This window comes from Herpailurus yagouaroundi, unplaced genomic scaffold (assembly GCF_014898765.1).
Source record: "Herpailurus yagouaroundi ecotype Mexico unplaced genomic scaffold, PumYag 190, whole genome shotgun sequence".
NCBI classification, from domain to species: Eukaryota; Metazoa; Chordata; class Mammalia; order Carnivora; family Felidae; genus Herpailurus; species Herpailurus yagouaroundi.
Genome location: NW_024412421.1, coordinates 37869930 through 37893421, shown reverse-complemented (window position 1 = coordinate 37893421; position 23492 = coordinate 37869930). Strand labels below are relative to the sequence as shown.

The 23492-nt window shown below is 59.3% G+C and overlaps 1 protein-coding gene across 7 annotated transcripts; it reads right to left on the bottom strand.

The window, feature by feature from the left end:
• Nucleotides 1-2250: 2250 nt before the first annotated feature.
• On the bottom strand, nucleotides 2251-22276 carry DPEP1 (dipeptidase 1). Of its 7 annotated transcripts, none has more exons than XM_040443375.1 (11): nucleotides 22113-22276; nucleotides 8753-8953; nucleotides 4891-5023; nucleotides 4511-4643; nucleotides 4212-4395; nucleotides 3963-4032; nucleotides 3441-3617; nucleotides 3253-3337; nucleotides 3097-3172; nucleotides 2701-2836; nucleotides 2251-2622 (listed from the first exon to the last, which is right to left on the bottom strand). In XM_040443375.1, exons 2-11 carry the CDS (start codon nucleotides 8854-8856, stop codon nucleotides 2455-2457), a joined length of 1266 nt encoding a protein of 421 aa, XP_040299309.1. In that variant the 5' UTR covers nucleotides 8857-8953; nucleotides 22113-22276; the 3' UTR covers nucleotides 2251-2454. The 7 variants fall into 7 exon arrangements, with proteins under 7 accessions (XP_040299309.1, XP_040299307.1, XP_040299311.1 ...); XM_040443373.1 differs by lacking the exon at nucleotides 22113-22276 and adding an exon at nucleotides 18321-18446; XM_040443377.1 differs by lacking the exon at nucleotides 22113-22276 and adding an exon at nucleotides 18321-18445 and having other exon boundaries at nucleotides 4212-4362.
• Nucleotides 22277-23492: the final 1216 nt, after the last annotated feature.

Here is a 23492-nt window from a genome sequence, read left to right as displayed (position 1 = left end):
GGGGTGAGGTGTGCATGTTCTCAAGCTCCGCCCCCACAGATGGAATTAGAATCCGAAGTTTTAAGTTTTTACCTTGAAGTGACTTTAAACACACATAAAAGCAGCAGAGCACACGGTCTGTATACGCTTGTGTTTACCGCGCCCTTCACGTCCCCTTCCTAGTGAACCGCACGTAACCCGCTGTGTCAGGAAACCACCCTGACAGCTGTCTGCTTGCCCTGCCTTCGTCCACCCAACCTGGGACCGTCCCTCCCTTCTGTCTCTGGCGCCTGGGTGACCCTGAGGCCTGCCGGCGAGCTGTTTTGCAGACCGGCTTGCCACTTGGGCTGATGGGACGTTTTCACACGATGACATTGAGGTCACAGCTGTAGGCGGGAACCCCACAGAAGTGGTATTGTGTCCTCAGTGCCTCACACCAGGTGCACGGTGTCACTGTCTTACTTACCTAGGACACGTGGTGTGGGCCAGGCATCTCCCCCAGAAAGTCTCATTTTCCTCCTCTGTTGCATGTCCTGTTGGAAAAAATCGTAAGACTGACAGCATCGCCCGCAAACATGGTCATGCTTTGTCCCGACCTCCGTGTGCCTCCGTGAATCTCCTGGTGACAATATTCGTGGTGATTTCCCAGGTGCCGTTCCGTTGAAGAGTTCCTTCCCTCCATTTCCTTTTTCTTACTCCATCGTTTATGTCAGCGTGGACCTGTGGGTGTTTGTCCCCCGAGCGCCAGAAACCACCACTTGCTGTCATCAGGCTCCCTCTCCTCATTTGGAACTTTGACCGCAGAAGCCTGCCGCACACACTCCCATCTTTGCTTGTGTTTGCACAAGGTGCTCAGAATTGCTGGCCACACCCCTGAGAGAAACCCCTCGCTGACCAGAGGCCCCCCCCCCCCCGGTGCTTCTGTTCTCGTCCACAGCCACCTTGGAGTGGTCGTGTCCCTCTCCTGTTAGAATCACGATCTTCTGTTGTGGGTGCTCCCCATCCTGCCCGGTGTGGATGGGGGTTTCGAACGTGTGAGACGTGACCAAGGCTGACAGCTGGAACCGAATCGTGCCCCTGCCCCTCAGCCTCAGGCTGCCCAGCGGCGTCCCCCACCTCCCGCCCCCACACCCGCGCGTATCTGCGGGGCAGCGGGGTCCTTGGAGCTGCTTCTGCACCCTGAGTTTGAGAAGTGCTGATGTGGGCCTTGCCGGGGGATGGGCGGCCCCTGGCGGAAGCCGCTCGCGTCCTGAAGGGCGTCCGTGCTGCAGGGTGCGTGCCCCTGCCTACTGACTCTCTGGCAGTTATCAGGGCCCCAAGACACCTCCCCCCCCCCAGTTTTATTTACTCCTCAGGAAAGGGCTTTTGGAATTGGACAGCAAAGCACTCCCCGGGACCAGATATGTTTCTGGTGTGGCGCCCGCAGCTGTGGTGCTCTGGAGGGATCCGGGTCATTTCAGGACAAGTAGTGAAGCCTGGGGAGAAAGTACTTCCAGGTTAGCAGAATTCGTGTGCCGCCTCCACAGGCCACCAAGGGGACCCTCCCCACAGTCTCCGCCAGACGAATCCCCTGTGGCCCAGTGGGGGCTTTGGGCAGAATCTGGCCAACTCAGGACAGTGACCCTTACTTGCGGTTTCCTCCTTTAACACTGAATCGATCCTAAGTAATCAGCAAATACCTACAAATGTCCCTTCTGGTCACAGATCTGCCTGGGAATGACAGGGAGGGACCTTCACAGGGGTGGGGGGGCCAAGCAGGCACCTGTGGGCTGTCCACCTTCAGGTTGGGAGCTGCAAGGGGCCGTCCACCTGTTTGTGGGTGTCTTAGGGCCCGGGCGCTTGGGCACTGGGGCTCCTGCTCAGGAGTCTGAGGCCATCCAGACAGAGCGTTCTGAGAGGCTCCGGCCTGGAGTCGGGGGGTGGTTCAGCCCTGCTCCAGACCTGGCTTTCCCCTCTGAGAGCAGCTGAGCCAGGCGGCAGGGGTGTGGTCACACGTGTGTGCGTAATGGTGTGGGGCACGCAGGTATACATGAGTGTGCATGTTCATTCATATGGTGGTGGTGGCTTGGGGGGGGGGGTGGGGACTGAAGCCCAGACCGTGTGTTTATTTAGACTTCAGCAATGTCCATGCAAATCTCTTTCCGGAGGACCCAGGCACGCCTGAGTCTGGGGGTCTAGCCTGGGACCATCTTGACAAAATTTGCCCTGGGTGCTCAGGAGCCCCCCTCCCCACCCCCGCAAGGACTGGGATGCTGAGAACACACAGCCTCATAGCTCGGAAGGGTTGTTGCCTTTATTAAGGGTCCACTGTGTGTCTGTGTCTGGAACTGTCCACACCTTCCTGCCCTCAGCTGAGCCCCGGTGCCTGCTCAGGAGAGGCCGGGCTTCGTGCCTGGGGAGCCGGATTCTCCCTGCCCTGATGCCACCATCTCCCCGGGGCCGGAGGAGGACCCTAGACGTCCAGGCCCCAGGGCATCACAGAAGACCCAGGCCGAGGAGGACGGTAGTGAGGGAGGCCAGCAGGGCCCCTGGCTGCCGGTGGAGGCTGGGGGCCTCTGAGTAGCCGTACATCGTCCTGCAGGAAGCCTGCAGCTGGTCTGCCGGGATGGGCTCCTCTTCGGGACTTTGTGTGTGATCGCTCACCTGGGGACAGACACTGCTTGGGCCGCCTGCCTGCCTTCCGGCAGAGAAGGGTGGGCTGGTGCACCGGCCTCTCCTTACCTGTTCCACTGCCTCAAAGACCCTGAGCAGGTTGTTGGCCAGGGCGCCCCTGACCTCCGCCTCTGTCCACCGCCTCCTGAGTAGCTCAGCCACCAGGTCTGGGTACTTGGACACATCCTCAAGCCCCACGGGGAGCCTGAGGTGAGGGCAGAGAGAACCAGGCCCTGCGTCCCAGGGGTGAGGGCCTCGGGCCTGTCCACCTCCCCATGACCCCCTGTGGCCCCCACACCAAGGCATCGGGGGGTCCAGTGCAGTGGCCTTCAGACCCAGACGTGCTGGGCCCGTCCGAGCTTCAGACCCTCATGACATGTTTGGGCGGGGGCGGAGGTGGGGTGGGGTGGGGGACGTGGTGTGACCTTCCCAGGTCAGCCACAGGATGTAGGCCTTGCCCCTTACCTTGAAACACCATCAAAGTCCCCACCAAAGCCCACGGCTCCAGCTCCTGCCACCTTCTTGATGTGGTCCAGGTGGTCTACCGAGGAAGGCGGCGGGTGTGGGTCCCGGGAGTGGCCCTCCCCCGCCCAGCTGCCGTGGCCACTCACACGCACCAACCTGCTACTTGGGACAGGGTGGCTTCCTGTCTGCAGGAAACGTAGTCGTTGTAGAAATTAACCATCACCAGGCTGCCCGTCTGCTTCTGCTCAGGAGAACAGTGGAGCTGTGGGCACGGGAGGAGGCGGGGCACTCCGGGACCACCGCGGGGAGGGGCAGGGAGGGAGGGCCGGCCCGCAGCCCCTCACCACCAGCCGGAGCACGTCGTCGGGCACGTTGCGCCGGTGCTGGCACAGGCTGTAGGCCGAGGAGTGGCTGAAGATGACGGGAGCCGTGGACAGGCGTAGGGCAGCCTTCATGGTGGCCACGGACACGTGGGCCAGGTCGATGATGACCCCCAGGCGGTTCATCTCCTTCACCACACTCTGCGCCGACACAGGGCTCAGGGGTCAGGAAGGCTGCACTGGCCACACTGTGTCTGCACACCCGGGGTTCACCGCAGCGCCCCCCCACACACCCCCACGAGTCCCGGCATGGCGGGCGGGACATTTGGGAAAGGTCCCCTCGCTGGCCAGGCGTTCGTGGACTCTTCAATGGCTGGAAGATGCCCGGCCGCTCCAGCGGGTACCCACCCTGGGATGGCCCTGGGGCTCCAGTTTATAGGTGAAGAAACAGGTCCTGAGAGGCGAGAAACTGCGTCCTGGGTCACTTCTCTGAGGGTGACTGTGGTCCTTGCCTGACGCCCCCCCCCCCCCCGCCCACCGCCTTACCTGGCCAAAGCGTGACAGGCCTTGGCTCTCAGCCTTGTCCTCTCCCGTGTCCACCAGCCAGTTGTCAGCCCTGGGAGAGCGGAGAGCAGGTGTGCCAGGGATGGAGTGGTGGTCGTGGCCCACCCGGACCCAGGGTGCTCGGACGGGGAGGAAGGAGCCGGAGGAGAGCAGGGCTAGGGATCGGCCCTGCCCCGCGGCCCGCCCCCACCCCCTCCCGTGCGGCCTGGTGGCCTCCCCGGGGTCACCTACCACGGCGTGTTGCAGCTGTGGGTGAGGGTCAGGTACCGCATGCCCAGGCGGTAGAGTGTCCGCAGGACGCCCAGGCTGCTGTCTATGGAGTGGCCACCCTCCACGCCAACAAGGCTGGCCACCCTCCCCTCCCGGAAGGCCTGCCGGATGCCTGTGAGGAGAGCTGGCTGAGGGCGTCGGGCACCTGGGCGTCCGGGGAGTTTCGACGTAAGGCACACCCGGGCGGCCCTAGCCACCCTGCCCGGGGCTGGGGCGGGCAGCGGCAGGGGCTCAGGAAGGCGGGCCGGACCGGGACCCACCTGCGCTGTTGGTGACACACACAAAGGTGTCCGGATACGTCTGGCACATGCGCTGGATGACGTCGATCTGCTCTAGGGTCCTCTTCACGGCATCCTTGTTCTGGGTGTCGCAGGGCGTGTACGCAGACCAGAACTAGGGGCCGCGGGGGAGGGCGGCTAGGACCGCTGGCCCCCGGCCCCACGCTACACACGCTTCCCTCCTGCCCCGGGAGTCCTGGGACGGCCTTGGTGGCCACCAGCGTCCCCTTCCAAAGACTTGTGGCCCCAAGGGCTCAGGAGGGACACCGCCCCGGGCACGCCTGCACCCTGGCCAGGACGCGGTGGGGAGGGAGATGGGTGGACGCCAGTGTGAGCAAGCGTGGGGCCGGGCTGAGCCATACCTGGCCCCCAACAAAACCAGCCCTCAGCTTGGGGATGTTGGTGTGTGTGTTGGCAAGGCTCGTCAGGTTGGCCCTCTCGCTCTGAAGCTGGTTGTTGAACATGGTCAGCAGCCTCCAGGGCAGGTCATTGTGCCTGGGGGTGGGGGTGGGGGCGGGAGAAAGGGCCAGGGCCGAGTCAGGGTGGCCACTCAGGCCGGGGGCCTCCGAACTCCCTCACAGGCTGGGAATTAGAGCCGGCCACAGGGCTGGCGGATTGCTCGTGATCCGAGCACGCCTACGCGCAGGTGAGTTGCTCCACTGTGCCCCACACCCAGGCCGGGTGACTGTGAGCAGAGAGAGCCTCTGGGAGGTGTTCCCTCCAAGGGCCTTCCGCTGCCCAAGAGGCAAGGGCAGATGTTTGTCTCCAGAATCGTCCTGGGGAACGGGCAGGGTTCAAACCACCTCCATGAATAGTGCTGGTTGACACGGGCAGCTGGGCGGGGGACTCTTGAAATCCTCCCCTTGCAGGGAGGGGGAAGGGAAAGGGGGGTGTGGCCTGTCTGGCACCCCCCACCCCCACCCCAACACACACCCCATCCTCTGGGGGCACCGGGGCCTCTGTGACCGCTCTGCCCATCCTTCTATGCCCCTATGGAGGGAGAGGCCCCTCGAAGGAGGAGGCGAATGGCAGGGGCCGGTCTGGGCTGCAAAGGCAAGAACCCACAGGGCTGGGCAGATTCAGCCCTGGACCCAGGAGCCAGGAGCAGCCTCGAGGGGGAGAGACCTCTGGGCTGCCAGCACCCCCTAAGTTCACACATGGAAGAAGCAGGAGCCGGGGAAATGCAAAGTCCCAGACCTGCGAGGTGGAATCTGCACTTGGATCAGCCAAGCCTGGAATACGGGACACCCGTGGAGAGCCCCTGCGGGATCCCTGATGCACCAGCAAGGGCGAGGGCGAGGGGCCTGGTGCCTCACCCACCCTCCCCTCCCGCCCCAGTCCCGCTCCCAGCCCCATCCCAGGGGCCACTGCTCTGTTTGAGGGGCCGCTTCTGCTTTTGAGACCCCTCCCCCAGCTCTGTCCTCAACCCCCATCCAGTTCCCATCCCCAATCCTGGCTCCTGCCTCTCTGGCCTCAGTTTTTCCACCTGTAACATGGGGACGCTTTGGTACTTGGCTCAGAGACTAAACTGTGAGCGCCCGGACCTCCTCGGCCAGCCGTCCTGGGGTGAGCCTTTCCAAAGCAAGCTGGCTCCAGACTCTGGAAGCCCCCCAGCTCTCTCGAGGGCCACCGCCACAGCTGTGTTTTGACGTGGTCGGGTGTGGGCTGGTGGTCAGAACGCCCTTGCTGACCGAGCGGGGGCACGTGTAGGTGAGCCCAGAGTGTCCGTGCCTCTGGGCAGCACTGGGCAGGGTCCCTGGAGGGGACGTTCCTCCCGGCTGCCCCACCCTCCAGCCGGCAGCCAGGAACCCAGCAGGAGGGAGGGGCACTTTGCTCCAACCTCCTCCCCTCCTGCCTTCGCCGGAGCCCGGAGCCCGGAGTGGGGAACAGAGGTCACATTTGCCCTGCGGCCAACAATGCCCTTCTGGAGCCTGGATCCACCCTCCTTATCTGTGTGGCCTGGGCAGCACCCCCAGTGGTCAGAGGACCCTGCTCCTACTCCAAGGGGGGAGGTGACCATTCCAAGCACTTGAACGACAGCCAGCTATTGTAGGAGCGACTGCTGGAGGCCCGCTACCCACTCTCCGTCTTTTTCTTGGTAACAGAACCGCCTGTTTTTAGCAGGAAACCTGGCCATTGGAAATAAAGCGACTTCGTGTCCCTTTACTGCTGGGTGTGGCCATGTGACTAAGTTCTGCCCTTTGACAGCTCCCAAAAGCTCTCCTTGACTCGCTCACCCTTTGCCCTTTCTATGTCCCTTCCTCCTTCATGCTGGCTGGCATGCAGACGTAAAGGCTGGGGCTGCAGCGGCCACTTTGAAGCATGAGCTGGGAATGATGGCTGCTGCGTCACACTGTGGAACAGCCAGGACTCCCTGGGGCTCTTTCTCTTGTTGAAACCACTTACCTGAGTCTCTTACCTGCAAGAGGAGCTAATATCACAGTGTCGGTTTGGGTCCTGTCACCTGCTCTTCACTGTCTGGCTCTTGGGACAATCCCGATTCCCAAATTCCAGCTCCCTGAGAATTCCGGGCTGTCTAGGCTCTTGGAGCCACTTACCCCTCCTGCGGTCCTCCCAACCCCCAGCACCTGACCTTGCACCCCGCTCTCTGTGCCCAGCTGCCCCCCCCCACCCCGGTGGGTCCTCAGAATGAAGGAGCACCTTCTCGGGCTCATACTGTTGGCATCTTCTACCAGACAGCAGGGGCTCCATCTGGGGTGGGAGCCCAGGGCAGCAGCCTCTCCGCAGACCTCTCTTTGCCTCACTCCCCTTGAGTGTGTATGAGGGGACCCCAGGGCCAGGAAGGAGGTACGTGGGAGGAACCAGGGGCAGATGGGGAAGGGCTGGCGGCCCCTCCCTTCTCTGGGGCTGCCACAGCTCCCTGGGCTTCCTGTATAAGGACACACCCCGTTTTCTCTGCTTTTCTTGCAGACTATTTTGTCCAACAAAGCCCAGAGGCGTCTGCCAGATAGTCACGACCGCAACATTTATCACGCACTTAGTGGGTGCCAGACAGGCACAAACAGGTGCTCCCCTAACGCTTCCAGCGCCCAAGGGTGTGTGTGTGTGTGTGTGTGTGTGTGCCACACGGCCCTTCAGACTGAGTGCCCAGGGAACGGGGTCCTCGCTCCCTGCTGGTATGTTGGAAATGGGACAGGAAAGGAAGCGGGAGGGGCAGGGGTGTGTGTGCCCAGGTGGCATTTCACACGGGGGCCAGGAGAGGTAGCCCAGAGCAAAGCCCGGGAGGAGCTGAGGGAGGCAGCGTGGACATGGGGACCGGCAGGGACAGCACGAGCCTGCCTGGGGCACCCGGGAGTGTGGGGATGGCTGGGGAAGGCAGTGCAGGGTCTTGGGGTCCATTGCAGGACTTAGACAATACTCTGAGCTCAGTGGGAGCCGTGACAGGTGGGGAGTTTGAGCCAGGGCACGGGAGCTGGTATTTCTGTCTCCCAGACTCCCTCTGGCTGCAGCCCTGAGACCAGACCTCCGCTGGTGGAACGAAGGACAGCCAGAGGCTCACCGGATGACCCAGCAGAGGTGGAGATGGGGGCAAGGGAGGAGGGCGGACGCACCGGGCATTGGAGGAGACAGGCCCTGCCAGTTTGGCTGTGCATCAGACACAAAACCACAAGGTGTCACCAGGGTCTTGGCTAGAAAGGGGTCTCCCTCTGTGGGGGTGGGTGGGTCAGCGGACATGCAAGTAAGGTCAAGCTGGGAACACAGCACAAAGGTGACCCGGGGACCCTGTGCCTGAGGAGGTCTCCCCAAGGCGGATGCAGGAGAGGGAGAGGAATGAGAAAGGTCTTGGAGGAGGGTTAAGGAGGGGCCTCCCAGGGGAAACTAAGGCCCAGGGAGGGAATATGGCTCCTTGGGCTACATGGCTAGTTTGAGGCGTGCCCTGGGCCAGGCCCCAACCTCCTCCCACTCTGAGCTGGGAGCTGGCACCCAGGGTGCAGGGAGTCAGCTCGTAGGGCACCCCAGGAGCTGCTGAGGGCCGCAGGGGCCTTTTAACTGCTCCATTCCCTACAGACCATCATCTGCTGAAGCTTTAGGGGGGGCCCTAAGAGACCCCACGGATAAGCTGAGGCCAGCAAAGGCAAAAGCCATGTTGTGGTTGAAGAAACTGAGCCCCAGCAGAGATTAGGCAATGTCAGTGTCAGGGTCACACGAGCTCCTAGCCCCTCCGGCCCCGGACCCCCCGTCCCGTCCCCAGTGGCCACTTACCCGTCAATGACAGGTGTGCCCTGCATGATTCTCTCAGCCTCATCCCGGAACCGGTCTCCAGTGCAGACGGCCACCAGGGCCCAGAGCCACCAGCTGGTCCACATGACACAGCGTCCAGGGGCTTCAAGCACTGCTCTGGCACGTCTGGCCTCACCTGGCCGGCTTGTGTGTGGGGTCCAGCTGAGGCTAGAAGGAGCTGGTCTGTGAGCCAGAAGAGAGAACAGAGGCCTTTGGTCCTGGTGATTATTGCCGGGAGATGTCCCATTTAAGATTCATTCCAGTGTTCAATCAGTAACCAGCACTCCCTCGGGAGGGGGGTGGAGGATGGGAGGTCCTGGACCCTGTGGGCCGGGCGTTGCTGTCTGGGCCAGGCACAGGCATAGTAGGAGGCTGCTGACCCCAGGGGAGCAGAGCCAGGGTGAAAGGGCAGGCCTGGGAGGGGCGACCCTGGGTAAGGTCTCAGCCTGCATTAGTGGTACTGTCTTATTCCCTCTGCAGACTCAGGACCTGGCGGCCTAAGATCTGCAAACAAGAACTGAAACATCGTTCAGATTTGCCTCTTGTAATGTTTGCCTGTAAAAACAGTCTTACATCATCATGGAAGACGGAATGCAGCGCCCCAGGATGCTCCCATCATACCACCCACTGCTGGGGGTCGGGCCCTGGCTCCTGGCCCTGCCACCGTCTGGCCGTCCAGCCACCCACGCTCGGGCTGCAGGCTTCTGGCCCAGCAGGCTGGACTCAGCGGGTCAGAAATCTGGAGGGTCAGCGTTTCCTTAGCATGGAGGTGGCTCTCCAGGCTTCCTGGGCACTCAAGGCTCCTGATGTCTTTGCTGGAACCCATGGATCCTGGTCCCAGGGCTGGGCCAGCGTCCAGGGTTCCAGTGGGCACCCGGGCTGGGAGAGAGCCAGGCCAGGAAGGTTGCTGAGAGGTGTGGGTGAGGCAGGGAGGCTCAGGAGGGCAGGTGGGTAAGCCTGGGGGTGGGGGTCCTTGGACCCCATCCCCTCAGCAGGCTCCCTGATGCCTCTGCACCTGGACGGTGCTGGAGCCTCATGCAGACCAGCCCTGTGGAGCTCCCCCCCCCCCCGTGCCCCCCCTCCCCCAAGGATGGATCCTTCCACCAGCCTGAGGAGGGAGGTCACGTCCCAGCCCCGGCTCTGCCCATTAGCTGAGTGTCCGTGCCTGGGCCTAGCCTGTGTATTCTGTCGAAAGGGCAGCACGAAAGGCGGCGGGGCGCACGGTGCTGAGGGTAGCAGCCCTGGTCTGCTCCAGCTCCTCCGCACCCCTTGAGAGGAGGAGCAGGGACACTGGGACATCCTCTGTGCCACTGGCCCCGGACCCCATGCGAGACTTTCTCCGCCAGGATCCCCGTCCCACCAGGGTGACCCTCACCCACCCCCCACTCCGGCCACAGGCTCTAAGCAGACCGCGGGGAGGCGCTGGGGAGGGTGACGAAGCCCCGGGGCCAGCTGGAACCAGGAGTCTCCGGGGAGGTGGCTGGCACACACCTGCTTGCCCTTGGCCGTCTTCTGCACAGCCACTTGTGTCCACTCACCTCCAGCCTCCCGACCTGTCTCCTCGGGGCCTGGACGCTTCCGTGGGCGGGGCTCTGGTCTGCTTACACCGGCGGGCCGCCCTCTCCACGGGGTCCCTTTTCCCGGGATCTCTCCCGGAACCCGCTCCCTGCTCTTATTTTTTGCCTGCCCCCGATTTTTCTGTTTATGAACTTTTTTTTTTTCTTATCTGTTTTGTTTCGGAGTTGGGTCCTCAGAACGTGTAACTGTATTTGATTTCTCAGCCTCGTCTGAACACGCTGTCTTTACACGTGATCATTCAAGCCAGAATAATGATGGTGGTGGTGCTGGGCCCACTGTTTCTTGTCCCATCTCGAAGCTCCTCCCCGGTTTCTTGCTTTAGCCAAAATGTTCAGGGTATTTCAATTCCCTGTCTCCGGGAGTCTCACTACTTTGCTAGCAGTGATACGTGTAACAGTTGTATTTAAATCAGTATTTCTCCTTCAACAGAGAAGTCCTTCCCAGGAGGTTACAGCCAGCCGTGGGCTGAGCCCTTGATTTAAATGTAACTATGTAACTACACCTTGCCCTGGATCCAGTTTCCTGTGCCCTGTATTTGCTCCTGTCTTGAGATATTTATTCTAACTTATCCCTGGCTCGTCTACAGTACTTTCTTGGGCCATGCCCCAGGAACACTTGCATTCCAGTGAATTCACGCAGGGGCTTCTCACGGCCACTTTCCAGCACGGCAGCCACGGCAGCCACGGCAGGTCAGATTCCTTTGTACACACACAGTCCCGCGGCTGTGAGTTCTTCTCTAACCCTTCATCCGTTGCCACACAGCTCCATGTGTCTGTCCTTCGAAACCTGCCTGACCCTGGATTTTGACCTTCTCTCCATCTTCAAGTTCAGGATTCGTTTACGTTATTTTTTATTATTATTATTATTATTATTATTATTATTATTAAATTCTCTGGTCAACGCTTTGTAATACTTTATTAGTTTAAAAGTCCAACAGAAAAGGTCTTAACACACCCTCATCCCACCCCGCGGTGGGAGGTGTACCCCATCACCCCTGAAAGGTGGGCTACGTGGCTGTTCCTCTTTTCCCAGTTTTGCTCGTCACACCTTGACTTCCTCTGTCCCCTCACAAGTTTGGTTCTCTCCCGTTGGTCCCTGGTTCTCCCAGGTACCCAGGTAGCACAGGGCTGGTGGAGTGTGAGGAGAGCCAGGCATTAGCTTCACATGCAAATTTCAAAGTGGGGGGGGGGCACAAAAACTTGAGCCATCGAGGTCATTAGTATTTTCATGCAATATTTCTAAAAATAAAAATTTGTGCAAAAAAAAAATCCATGCTGGACAAAATATAAACTTTTAAGTGCAGGCAGGGCCCGAATTCTGACTTTTCCGTTTGCCCCCAGCTCCAACACAGTCCGACCTACCTCTAGTCTCAGGGGACATTCACACTCTATTGGCTCAGGACAGAGGACAGCTTTCCAGGAGCTGAGCTGTGGGTGTGACCGCACTTAGGTGCTGCCCAGAGGAGAGGACTCAAGGCCACCGGGATGCACCAGGTGGGAGGACCCGTGCAGCCTTGTCCTAAGAGTTCACAGCGTCACACTGAGCACGAGTGGCACTGAGCCTGAGGGCAAACCTTCTAGGGGCCCGGGTTCGGGTGTGCATCATTCCTTTGACTCACATGCTGTGGGGGACAAGGCAGCAAGCCTTGTGCGAGCTGCTCAGAGCCCTCAGCCTCAGTATCTCTGTGAAACAGAAGTCATTCCAGTCCTGTTGGAAGCGCTAACATGTAGAGCTCCCAGCGCACCCGGCGGATCAAGGCGTTCTCAGCTCCCAATTCAGCTTGCTTGTTCCATATGGTTTTATTGTTCACCTGGAGTTTCTGGTTGCTTTCATTTTTTATTTTTCTTCATTCCACTGGGCGCTGTTAATCATATTCTCTATCTTCTAAGCTCTGTGCCTCATACCTACAGCCCCTAGCTTTGGATTGATGGTTTCCACTTAATTTCTACACTACGAGTCTGCCTCCTTTTGGGTTTATGTTCTTACTTTATTAGAGCTGGTCCTCAAATCATTCCTTAGTAGTGGGTGTGTGGGAAGTCCAGATTAGAGTCCCCGGGGTTTTGCACATGGTCAGCAGTTTTGTTGGACATGTACCACTGAGCTGTAAACCATTTTCCCTTGGAGCTTGAGGGTGTCCGCACTGTGTTGTTGATGGGGCAACCAGTGTTGGTCTGAGCCCCGGGTCTTTCTGGGGAGAGGACATGTTGCTTTTTCTCCACAATCTTCGCGAGTCACGTCTTCGTCCTGGGGTTCTGCAATTTTTCCATGGTGTGCCTTAATTTGAGGCTCTATTTTTCATTCAACTAGCTCAACCCTCAGGTTTACTCTCTCCTGGCCCTGCTCTCCACCAGATGCCGGATCTCCTGTGTTCATCCTTTGTGTCTCGTTTTAGGTTTTCTTGTGCTTTTACTCTGTGTGCTAATAGATTTCCTCAATTTTGACTTTCAGCACTTGCAATGTTTTCTTTCAGGGATCATAGATTTAATCTCCCAAGACTGGTCTGTGGTTGATGTTTTCCCCTTGGCACTCTGTTTTTGTTACGGAAATAATGTCTGATATCGGGGGTTCTGTTTTCATCTGTGTACCAGACGATCGCTTGTTTCTTCTGAACTCGTTTTTTCCCGTACTTTATCTGGACCTCGTGTTGCGTTTGCACACTTCCCTTAACCACTGGCCATTTTCGTCACTTCACATTGAAGAAGGCAGTGACAGCAAAGCTGGGTGTGCTGTGTGTACCCAGACAGCCTCCTGGCTTCAGATTTGGCATGAAATGAGCATGAGGGAGGGTCACATCACACAGGGGACCCCTTAACGCCAGAACTCGACTCGGGCACTTGTAATGCAGCTCCGATTTCCAGACAGACAAAAATGTTAAGGGAGGCCCTCCTGGTGTTCTGGTGTTTTCCACCTGGCTGTAGGATCCGTGCATCCATGTGAACAGCTCCCTTATCACGTCCACCCCTGCAGCGTCAGAGCCGAGTTCCCTTCTGGTTTCTCCTGGGTGGGCTGTCCCCCTCCCGCCCCTGCAGCCCCCTCCACAAATATTCCCGACGGGTCTCCCTTCTCTGCTTCATAGATGGCCTCTTCCAGCCTGTTTTCAATCCCGGAAATGTGTTGAAATCTGAGTGCTGATGGATGCTTTCCATTCTCTGATGTCGCAAGTTCTGTTCTCAACCCGAATGCGCCGGAACAGGGGACGTGCGTCTCAGCCTCCCACTGTGGCCTGGAGGACGCTGGCGTGGTACCACAAAGCCTCCTCAGTGTTTGCTTTTCATTCCAGTCGCCTCCACTTGGCCTGGTTGCTGCACGTGGCACCCATCTTTTTGTAACTTTTATTTCTTTTATTTTTACATCTGTTTTGTTTTTGAGAGAGAGAGAGAGTGAGTGAGAACGAGTGGGGAGGGGCAGAGAAAGAGGGGGGCAGAGGATCTGAAGCGGGGTTCAAACTCATGAACTGCGAGACCACGAATCAGGGTCTCCAGCCAGAGTCGGAAGCCCGACCGACTGAGCCAGGCAGGCGCCTGCGGCCGTCTTTCTCATCGTCATGTTTTAGTGGTTCAGGCAGAACCAAGGGCTGGCCTGGCCCAGGCCATTCGTTTTTAAGGTTCACTGTGAGGAGGGAGGTCAGGGCTTTGTGAACAGCACACACTTCAGAAACAGACAGTCCTGGGTTCGAACCCCTGGCCGTGGCAGACTGCATTTTCCAGAGACGGCTGCACCATTGCCTCGTGGCCCACAGGCTCTCCTCACCGTGCGACGCTGGCCCGTCTGTGGAGAGGTGGCTGGCTTGACCTACCAGCCGCTAGAAGGTGGGAGGTGTGACTTCTGTGCTCCTTCCTGGCTCTGTCTCCCGGGACAGTCCTCCGGAAACCTGGCCTGGCTGCTCTTGTCAACAGGGCCAGCGCGGTGTCAGCCGACGGCCAGGCACCAGCCTTCTGGTCATCCGAGCAGCACCTCCCGGCTGGCGTCTGGCCCCCCTGACCTGATGAAGCCCCAGCCCGCAGGAAACGGTGGTGCGGACATGAGCCCTGTGCACTTGCTGCCAAGTTTTGGGATAATTTGTTACGCAGCAGCAGAGAACTGACACGCGGGCCATTTCCCCGTGACCAGCGACTTTGGTTTTCTTGTCTGTGGAGTGAGGGCGCACAGTCCCAACCTCACGGGCCCTTGTGAAGCAGCCTGCCTTCCTGTTTCCCCTTCACGACGGCCATGTTATCTGTGCCCCAGGACTGCTTCCCCGTAGTAGAGGGAAGCCTCTTGTGCCCATTCACATCTTGGTCTCACCCAGACGACGTGGGGCTGGTGTGGCTGGTCCTCAACCAGTGGGGTGGAAGCCAAGGACAGGGCTCTTGCCAGCTGGTCCCCGGGGAGGCCGCCCTGACGCCCCCTCTCAGATGCTCCTCCCCTCCTGGCCACGGAAAGGGCCACGGGGCCACTTCCCAAAGAAGCAGACTCCTCCCAATCCTTGCCTCAAGCCCTGCCTCAGTAGTTTGCTTTGAATCGTTCCATTTCTTATTTAAGGGCAACGTGTTATTAGTTGGGAAGTCAGCACCACTTGCCATAAACAGAAAGAACGCAGTGATACCCAAAGCAATTGACACATTCAACGCAATGCCTATCAAAATAACACCAGCACTCTTCCCAGAGCTGGAACAGACAATCCTAAAATGTGTATGGAACCAGAAAAGACCCCGAATAGCCAAAGCGACCTTGAAAAAGAAAACCAAAGCAGGAGGCGTCACAATCCCGGGCTTCGAGCTGTATTACAAAGCTGTAATCAGCAAGACAGTACGGTACTGGCACAAGCAGAGACACTCAGATCAACGGAGCAGAACAGAGAACCCAGAAATGGACCCACAAACGTATGGCCAACTGATCTTCGATGAAGCAGGAAAGAACAACCAATGGAATAAAGACAGTCTCTTCAGCAAGTGGTGCTGGGAAAACTGGACGGCGACAGGCAGAAGAATGAACCTGGACCACTTTCTTACACCAGACACAAAAATAAACTCAAAATGGACGAAAGACCTCAATGTAAGACAGGAAGCCATCAAAATCCTCGAGGAGAAAACAGGCAAAAACCTCTCTGACCTCAGCCGCAGCAACTTCTTACTCAACACGTCTCTGGAGGCAAGGGAAACAAAAGCAAAAATGAACTGCTGGGCCCTCATCAAAATAAAAAGCTTCTGCACAGCGAAGGAAACAATCAGCAAAACTGAAAGGCAACTGACGGAATGGGAGAAGATATTTGCAAACGACATATCAGATAAAGGTTTAGTATCCAAAATCTATAGAGAACTTATCAAACTCAACACTCAAAAAACAATACTCCAGTGAAACAATAATCCAGTGAAGAAATGGGCAAAAGACATGAATAGACACTTCCCCAAGGAAGACATCCAGATGGCCAACCGACACATGAAAAAATGCTCAACATCACTCATCATCAGGGAAATGCAAATCAAAACCACAATGAGCTACCACCTGACACCTGTCAGAATGGCTCACATTAACAACTCAGGCAATAATAGATGTTGGCAAGGATGTGGAGAAAGAGGAACTCTTTTGCATTGTTGGTGGGAACGCACGCTGGTGCAGCCGCTCTGGAAAACAGTCTGGAGGTTCCTCAAAAAACTAAAAATAGAACTACCCTAGGACCCAGCAATCACACTACTAGGAATCTATCCAAGGGATACAGGTATGCTGTTTCGAAGGGGCATGTGCACCCCAATGTTTATAGCAGGACTATCGACAATAGCCAAAGTATGGAAAGAGCCCAAATGTCCAACGATGGATGAATGGATAAAGAAGATGTGGTATAGATATAAATGGAGTATTACTTGGCAATCAAAAAGAATGAAATCTTGCCATCTGCAACTATGTGGATGGAACTGGAGGGTATTATGCCAAGTGAAATTAGTCAGTCAGAGAAAGAGAGATATCCTAGGACTTCACTCATACGAGAACTTTAAGACACAGAACAGACGAACATAAGGGAAGGGAAACGAAAATAAAATAAAAACAGGGAGGGGAACAAAACAGAAGAGACTCATAAATATGGAGAACAAGCATAGGGTTACTGGAGGGGGTGTGGGAGGGGGGAGGGGCTAAACGGGTAAGGGCACTAAGGAATCTACTCCTGAAATCACTGTTGCACTAGATGCTAACTTGGATGTAAATTAATTAATTAATTAAATTTAAAAAAGAAGAAAAAGAAAAGAAAGAATGCAGTGAAAATAAACACGTGGCAAGGGAACAGTGCTGTTGAGTCCCAGCCTGAGCCGCAGGGCGGTCACACTGGTGGTGCTACAGCCTTCCCGGTCACCGTCAGGGCCCAGCGGGTTGGCAGAACCTCCTTGCAAGCCGCCTGCCCAGACACCCAGGGGGCCACGAGCGCTAGAGGCATCAGGTCCCCTCAGAAGCACCGGGGAATGAATTATCAGCTGAAGCTCACCAAAGACTCTTCCAGCAAAACAGCATCATGATGTGGGGCCCAAGAGAGCCCCCCACCAAAGTTTCTCCCGCGCTCACGCCTCCAACCTTCCAAGGGAGGTAGCTCGCAGCAGCACGGAGGTCCCAAGACCCGTGACCCACCATCCTGCATGGACACACATCCCGTGGCGCGTGAGCAAGCAGAGGAACGCACGCACCGACACACGGAACGCAGCCTGCCACGCACCCGCCGTGTGCGCGTGCATTCACACCCACACACGCACAAGGGAAAAAACAGCCCGACACATCCCACGTACACACGCACAGCTAGAGACACACACCCCTCACGCGCATGCAAACACCGTGTCCGATCGCCCACACACAGCACTCGTAGCAAACTCGCGCAGACCCCATCCACATCGAGACGTCACCGTGTCCGCACAAATGGACACGTGACCCACACACTCGCGCACGAACCGCAGGGGCGAGAATGCTTGGACTCATCCTACGGCCGCACCTGCGGACCTGTAGCGCACTCACGTGGTCGGCAGACACTCGGCTACCCGGGCGTGTGCACGCAAGCACTGGACAGAAGCCCACTCACACCCAGACGTCGGCACGTGTCGGTGATGATGCACCCGCATGCTCAGCGCAGGCCGGTCTTTGAGTCGGTGTGCGCCACCTGGCCCCCACGCTCGCCTCAGCGCACGCGGCACTGCCCTCAGCCCGTGGCCACCCTTGGAGCCCGGTATGCAGTGGCCCCCAATCAGCTCGGAGGGAGGATGGAGCAGGTGACACGTCCCCGGGGAGAGCTTGGGGTACAAGGGCAGCTCCAGCCATTGTCCCAGGCTACCCTGGATCGGGGCGTCCTCAAGCCCCTCAGCCTCCCAGGCCCAGCTACGAGGCCACCACACTGACCTCTGTGCCCCCCAAAGCCTCACTCCCCAGTCTCCTCACAGACGACACCTGTGTCTGTCCGCCCTTGGGAGTTGTCTTCGGGCTGGTGGCTTTGCCACAGCCCTCCTGGTCCTGTCTCGTCCCCTACTCCCCCGGGGAGACCACAAGACCCTGCGGGCTGCCCCCACTGTTCTGGGCCTCGCGACTCACCGTCCACACAGAATTGGGTCCCTCCCTCAGGGGCTTCCCCCAAGACGCTCCTACGAGGTCCTGGCCCCTTAGCCTCAGCTGGGAAGGGGGCTCTGGCCTTGTCTCACCACCTCTCGCACCTCAAAAGTGACGTTCTTGTCCATCTGCTGGCACCGGGTCCCCTGTTCCTCTTCCCCTCTTCTTTCCCAGGAACCCCCGCCCCCCCCCCCGTGGGCCCTTCCCGTCCCCCACTCCCAGTGTGCTCATGTCTCAGGTGTGGCTGAACTTGTCTGTCTCTCCCCAGGTCGGGCTCAGAGGCCTCACTGGGCATACGGCAGGCACCCACTAGGGAACGCACCCCAACCAGGTGGCTCTCCGGCCGTGGAAGGAGACAAGTCTCCTGGACCCCTTAGAACCCTGGCCCCAGCCCAGTTCCCAGGCTCCTGGGACTCACCGTGGACAGGACGGCGCGTCTGTCTCTGCTGCTTGCTTGCCGCTTCCAGCTCATGAGGGCTGGGGGTTGTTTCTGTTTTACTTAAGTTCCTCCCTCCCTCCCTCGAGCTCTCCACCCAGCTTCCCTCTCACATAAAAAGCCACCTCTTTAAAAACAAATTCCCCCGGGGGCCTCCGCAATGCACCACTCCACGAGAGCAGGACCCAGGGGCTTAATGTCTTACACATGTCAGCTGGTTGTAGTTTCTACATGAGGCCTCAGTCAGGCGTGCGCGTTTGGCCACCCACCCCCACCCCTGGGCCCAGGCAGGCAGCGCTGCATTGAGTGATGAGGAAGCAGGGTCCCCCAGACAGTGATGTGGGGGTGCTGTCAGGCAGGGTGTCGACGTCAGGTGGGAGGACCGTCGGGAGGGTGCTGGGGGCTGGAGGCTCGGAGGGCACCCAGAACCCTCCCACCGAGCTCACCCCGACTGGGGATTCCCACCCGGATACTTTGTCCCTGCCCCCTAGCCTCTGCCCAGTGTCCTCATTCCCCAGGGTCGAGAGGGACCTTCTGTGCCCAGTACAGGAAGAGGGTTGGCCCTCGCCTGCCCAGAGGCTGGGGGCCCTGGTATCCGTGCGTGTCGCAGGGGGAGGGTGATCTCCCCCACATTCCCAGCTATCAGAGGATCAAAAACAATCACGAATCAGAACGTCCTCTGGCAGAGCTTGGGGACTTTCGAAATCGGGAAGATCTGTGTAGGGCCTGGGCTAGCTGGGGGATGCCTTCACCAAGTGGATTCAGAACTCTGAGGCTGGGCTGGGGGACACACGCTGGAGGACTCCCTCTGGCGGGCAGCAAGTTGTCCCGACCCCACAGGGCAGGGGCCACGCAGCTGGGCCCACGCTGGGTCCCAGCAGCCCGAGGCAGGGACACAGTAGCGGGCACAGCCCCCTGCTCCCTTGCTCCGGCCCGCCTTCTGCCCTGGCTGTGGGACCCTCCTGTGCCACAGTCACCCGTCTCTGAACGGGAGCAGCCCCTTAGGCAGGCACCGTGTGGAGGGTTCATACCAGACTTAGAGAAACGCGTCTCAGTGATGAGGCCTGGGGTCTGGGCGGGAGGGGGGGGTGGGGATCTGGACCGAGGAGGGGGCTCTGACAGAGATAGGGATCCAAGCTGAGGGCAGAGCTGGGAGGGCCCGCCGGTAAGTGGTCCGGAGCGGGGGGCGGAGCACGGCTCTCCTCCGGGGAAGGTGGAGGAGGGCTGGGTGTCCTCTGGGCCTCCCGGAGGCTCCAGCCCACCCGGTTTTGTTCACCCTCTCCGCCGTGTCCTCAGCTTCTGGAAAGAGAGTATAGGAGGACAGTTACCGAGGACAGTGGAGCGGGGTCAGCAGATCGCAAACGCTGTTCAAGCCTGTAAATACCAGCTGTCCCCGTGTGGGCTCTGAGCCGCCTGTGGCCACGCCACCAGGTGCCGGACGGAGTTCCCCATAAAGGGCGTTCAGGTGTCTTCAGGTGGCTGCCGGGCTTGGCGTGTCTGAGGGTAGGAGACACCTGTGGGTAACTTTCAAGGCTGCGTGCCGGGCCGGGTCCAGGGTTGCTGGGTCCTCGATTCTGAGGCCAGCCCTCGATTCTGAGACCGCCATGGTGCTGGAGGCCCTAGCTGAGGGCGCCTCCCGCAGGGGTAAGGCTGCCTCAGCAGCTGTTCGGCCAGCAGATCCCTGTCCTGAGAGGCCGACGGTCCTGGGCGTGGCCCCACATCCATAGCCCCTTGTTCCAGCACAGTGACAGGGCAGCCCTGGTCATCCCCTGGATAGCTCCGCCTCCCAGCATGGTCACTGAGCCCGGCCGTAGCGGGCGGCCTGCTGGCCTCGGCCCCTGGACGATAAAGTGGGGAAAACCGTGCCCGGCACGGGGACACTGTAGATTTGAGGAAGACGCGTGTGAAGTGCTCAGGCACTCTTGAGCCCTACGTGTGGGGACCTCTGGGTCCCGTTTGTGAAATGGGCCGAAAGCCCTAAGGTTGACCACCGAGGCTGGCGGACACTCTGGGTCCTGGCCAGGGGCTCAGGCTCCGTCCCCCTCACACCCTCACCCCTCAGGCACAAGCCCCAGGTGTCCCTGACCACCCCCCCCCCCGCCACCTTCCGATGCTGTCCTCTGTCGGCCGGGTGGGCTCCTGCGGGTGTGGCCCAGGAGGTGACCGGGGGGGGTCAGCACCCTGCAGACCCCGGGGGCCCAGGACTGCCGCTCAGGTGCTGGTAACCCCCTTTCCCAGCTCTGGAAACTGGGCCATGGTGGACACGTGCCCAGAACACAGGGTTCCAGAGCAGTGCAGCCTTGAGTTACCGCTCAGGACAGCATGAGAGGAGAAGAGGGCCCGGACCGCCCCTGCCTGCCCTGTCCCCCGGGTGCCCGGGAGCCCCTGGTTACACGGAGGCCACTCTCTGTGGCTTCCCGGAACCATCCCTGTGCCCCTGTTCCTGGCGGGTGCCACACTTGGATGTGTCATGTGGACCCATCAGGACCTTCGGTGAGTCTGCCCTTCTACAGACAGGAGACCGAGGCTCTGTGCTCCCAGGGGCATGTCTGGGAGACACCCTCATGTCAGGAGCACCCAACGTTCCCTCCTGCCCATGACACCAAAGCACCGGCTACCCCCTTGGGGCGGGACGCAGGTCAGGGACAATTCTGAGTCCCAGGGGAGGCTCCACGCTTCACGTCAGCCTCCGCCCCCTGAAAACAGCTCTACCGTATATGAATGTTGCCACTTCCAAGCTCCCCGGGCACCAGGCAGTTTCGCCCCGCCCGCTGGCCTGGCTCACACCCACCTGTCCCCACACACGGCCCTGAGCCCCGGACCCTGGCTCCTACTGTGCCTGTCCCTCTCTCCCTAAGATGTTCAGGGAGGCCCCTGAGCTCCTCTCCCCTTCATGCGCAGGGAGTTCAACGCTGTCCCCTCCCAGGATTTGTGACAGAGATGTCCAAGGAAAGAGGAGACTGGGTGAGAAAAGCAAAAGTGTTAGACTCCTTATTAAATAAGTAATCGTTAAACCATGATTTCACGTGATGTAGAACTGGCTGAGACAGTAATTTCAAGGGGACACGAAGGGACTGGAAGGCATGCTGTCCTTAGGGGTCACTGCTGACTGTGTTAGGTCTTCAGGAGGGAGGCGGCCCGGGCCAAGGTGGGAGGAGCAGGCCCCAGTGACCAGCCAGGCAGGGTCCCTGGCGGGGGGGGGGGGGGGGGGGCTCAGAGCCCACCCATCCCAGGTCCTCAGCCTCAAGCCAGGTGACCGTGGGCTGTTATATGTCCTTGCTTCCAAAGGGAAGACAAAAGAATCAGACTACATTAGAGGCAAAGAATACGTCCTGAGCATATTTTGACTCTATTTTGTGAGTTACTGTTGCAGGAAGGTCTGGTTCTGCCTCACGAGGGCAGAACATTCTGAGGGCCGCTTTGCCTTTCATTCACGCCTTCATTAATTCAACAAGCCCTTTCCGCCTGGTGGAGAGACAGCAGTGGGCAGGGCAGGGACCCTGCTCTCCGCCAGGCAGAATCCCAGGACAGGAAGACTTCCTGGAGGAAGGAGCCAGTCGATTGAAGCCTGAAGGGCAGGTAGCGAGGTCGGAACATTTGCGGCACAGAGGAGATGTAGGAAGGCGTAGGCTGGAGGGGCCTCAGGAGCCTAGCCAGCCTCAGTGGGTCTGGACCTCGTCCTAAGAACAATACAGAGGGGCTCTTGACTCAAAGACACGTCAGGCGAGCCTGTTTGCTGTCTCCAAATGACGGGGCTGACCACAGCTCTCCTACCTTCTAGAATCCCGTTTCCAAGGCCACTCGTCTCCTGGCTGTGTCCTGCTGAGACTGGGCTCCAGAAGCAGGGACGAAGTTCTGGACAGAAATCCCGCAGGCAGCGGCACCCCGCTGACCCCCGGCCTGCTCACCGAGGCCTAGGGGACGCAGGTGTGTCCCCGCCAGGCGCTCTCCTGGCCCGGGCCAGCCCCTCCTCAGGACCTCACAGCTGGGCCAGGCTCCAACTCCAGCCACCTGCCTGCCTTCCCAGGCCTCTCCCCAGGATGGAGAAAATGCCCCGTTGGCCCTGGGTCTCTGAATGTGGGCAAGGAGGAGTAGGGGAGGGGAGGGGAAAGAGCGGGTCTGAGAGAACCCGATGGGCGGACGGAAGGCAGGGTCACACACACGCCATTAAATGCCACCCCCCCACCCTTGGAGGGCCCCTTGTCAGTGGCCAGAACTGTCACCATGTTGCTACAGGGAGACGCCTGGACACGGGTGGTGACTAGGCTTACTCCCTACCCTCCTCCAGTCAAAGACAAGTCTGCAGACTCTGGGGAACAAAGGCAGGGGTGCGGGGTGCACGGGGAGGGTGGGCAGCAGCCCACCGGGGAAGGAAGGGATGCGTTTCTCCCCGGGAGGGCGGGCCCTGTCAGTGCGGTTGTCTGAGCAGGATCACGTCCCTCAGCTGTGCCAAGTCCCAAGACACTTGGAGGGAGGCCTGCATGGGCGTCTCTGCCTCACTGGGCCCCCAGCATCACTCCCGAATTTCCACCCATAGTGTGGTGACAGTGAAATGGAGAACAGGGGCTGTACTGGGGGGCCCCTCAGTCGCTCCCACGCCCGATACCCAGCAGCAGAAGTGACCCTGAGGAGACCCACCTGCAGGAGCTCGTGCGCAGTGGGGACGGATGTGTTCAGGGGTGCTAGAATGTCACTGCATCGCGGGGGCCCCGAGGGTCGGCAGCCCCTCTGGAGGACACGCCTCCCAGGAGAGAGCCTCTGCCTCCCCCCTGTGCTTGCTCTGGGGAATGTTCTGTTTGTTTCCCTCTTGTTCCCAGGACATTGGAATCAGATTCGACCTTTTGTCTCCAATAATTCCTCCTGAGCATATCTGCTCCTTCAGGGAACCTCAAGCCGAGCTGTGGGACACAGCTGCCGGCCTCGATCTTCCGTTCAAGTGAGGGACGTGAGCGGCCCGGCTTCCTACCTGCCCAGCTTGGGGCTGGGCCTTCTCTGCTCAGCCACTGCAGGAGGGGCCAGGCATGAAAAACAGGAATGTGTGTCGGCTCGCTGGGCTGGGCTCTGTTTCCTGTCTGCAGCCCCACTTATAGTGAAAACAGCTGGATTAAATCCCCAGTAAACAGGGGCAGATGGCAGAGTGCAGCCTGCCAGCCA

What these genes read in the sequence shown, in the direction of transcription:
- DPEP1 (XM_040443375.1), bottom strand. Translation starts at nt 8,856, where the DNA reads ATGTGGACCAGCTGGTGGCTCTGGGCCCTGGTGGCCGTCTGCACTGGA. An exon ending in GTGTGTCACCAACAGCGCAG is followed by an intron (nt 4,396 to 4,510) that starts GTGGGTCCCGGT and finishes CCGGACGCCCAG; the next exon opens with GTGCCCGACGCCCTCAGCCA. An exon ending in ACGACGTGCTCCGGCTGGTG is followed by an intron (nt 3,338 to 3,440) that starts GTGAGGGGCTGC and finishes TCTCCTGAGCAG; the next exon opens with AAGCAGACGGGCAGCCTGGT.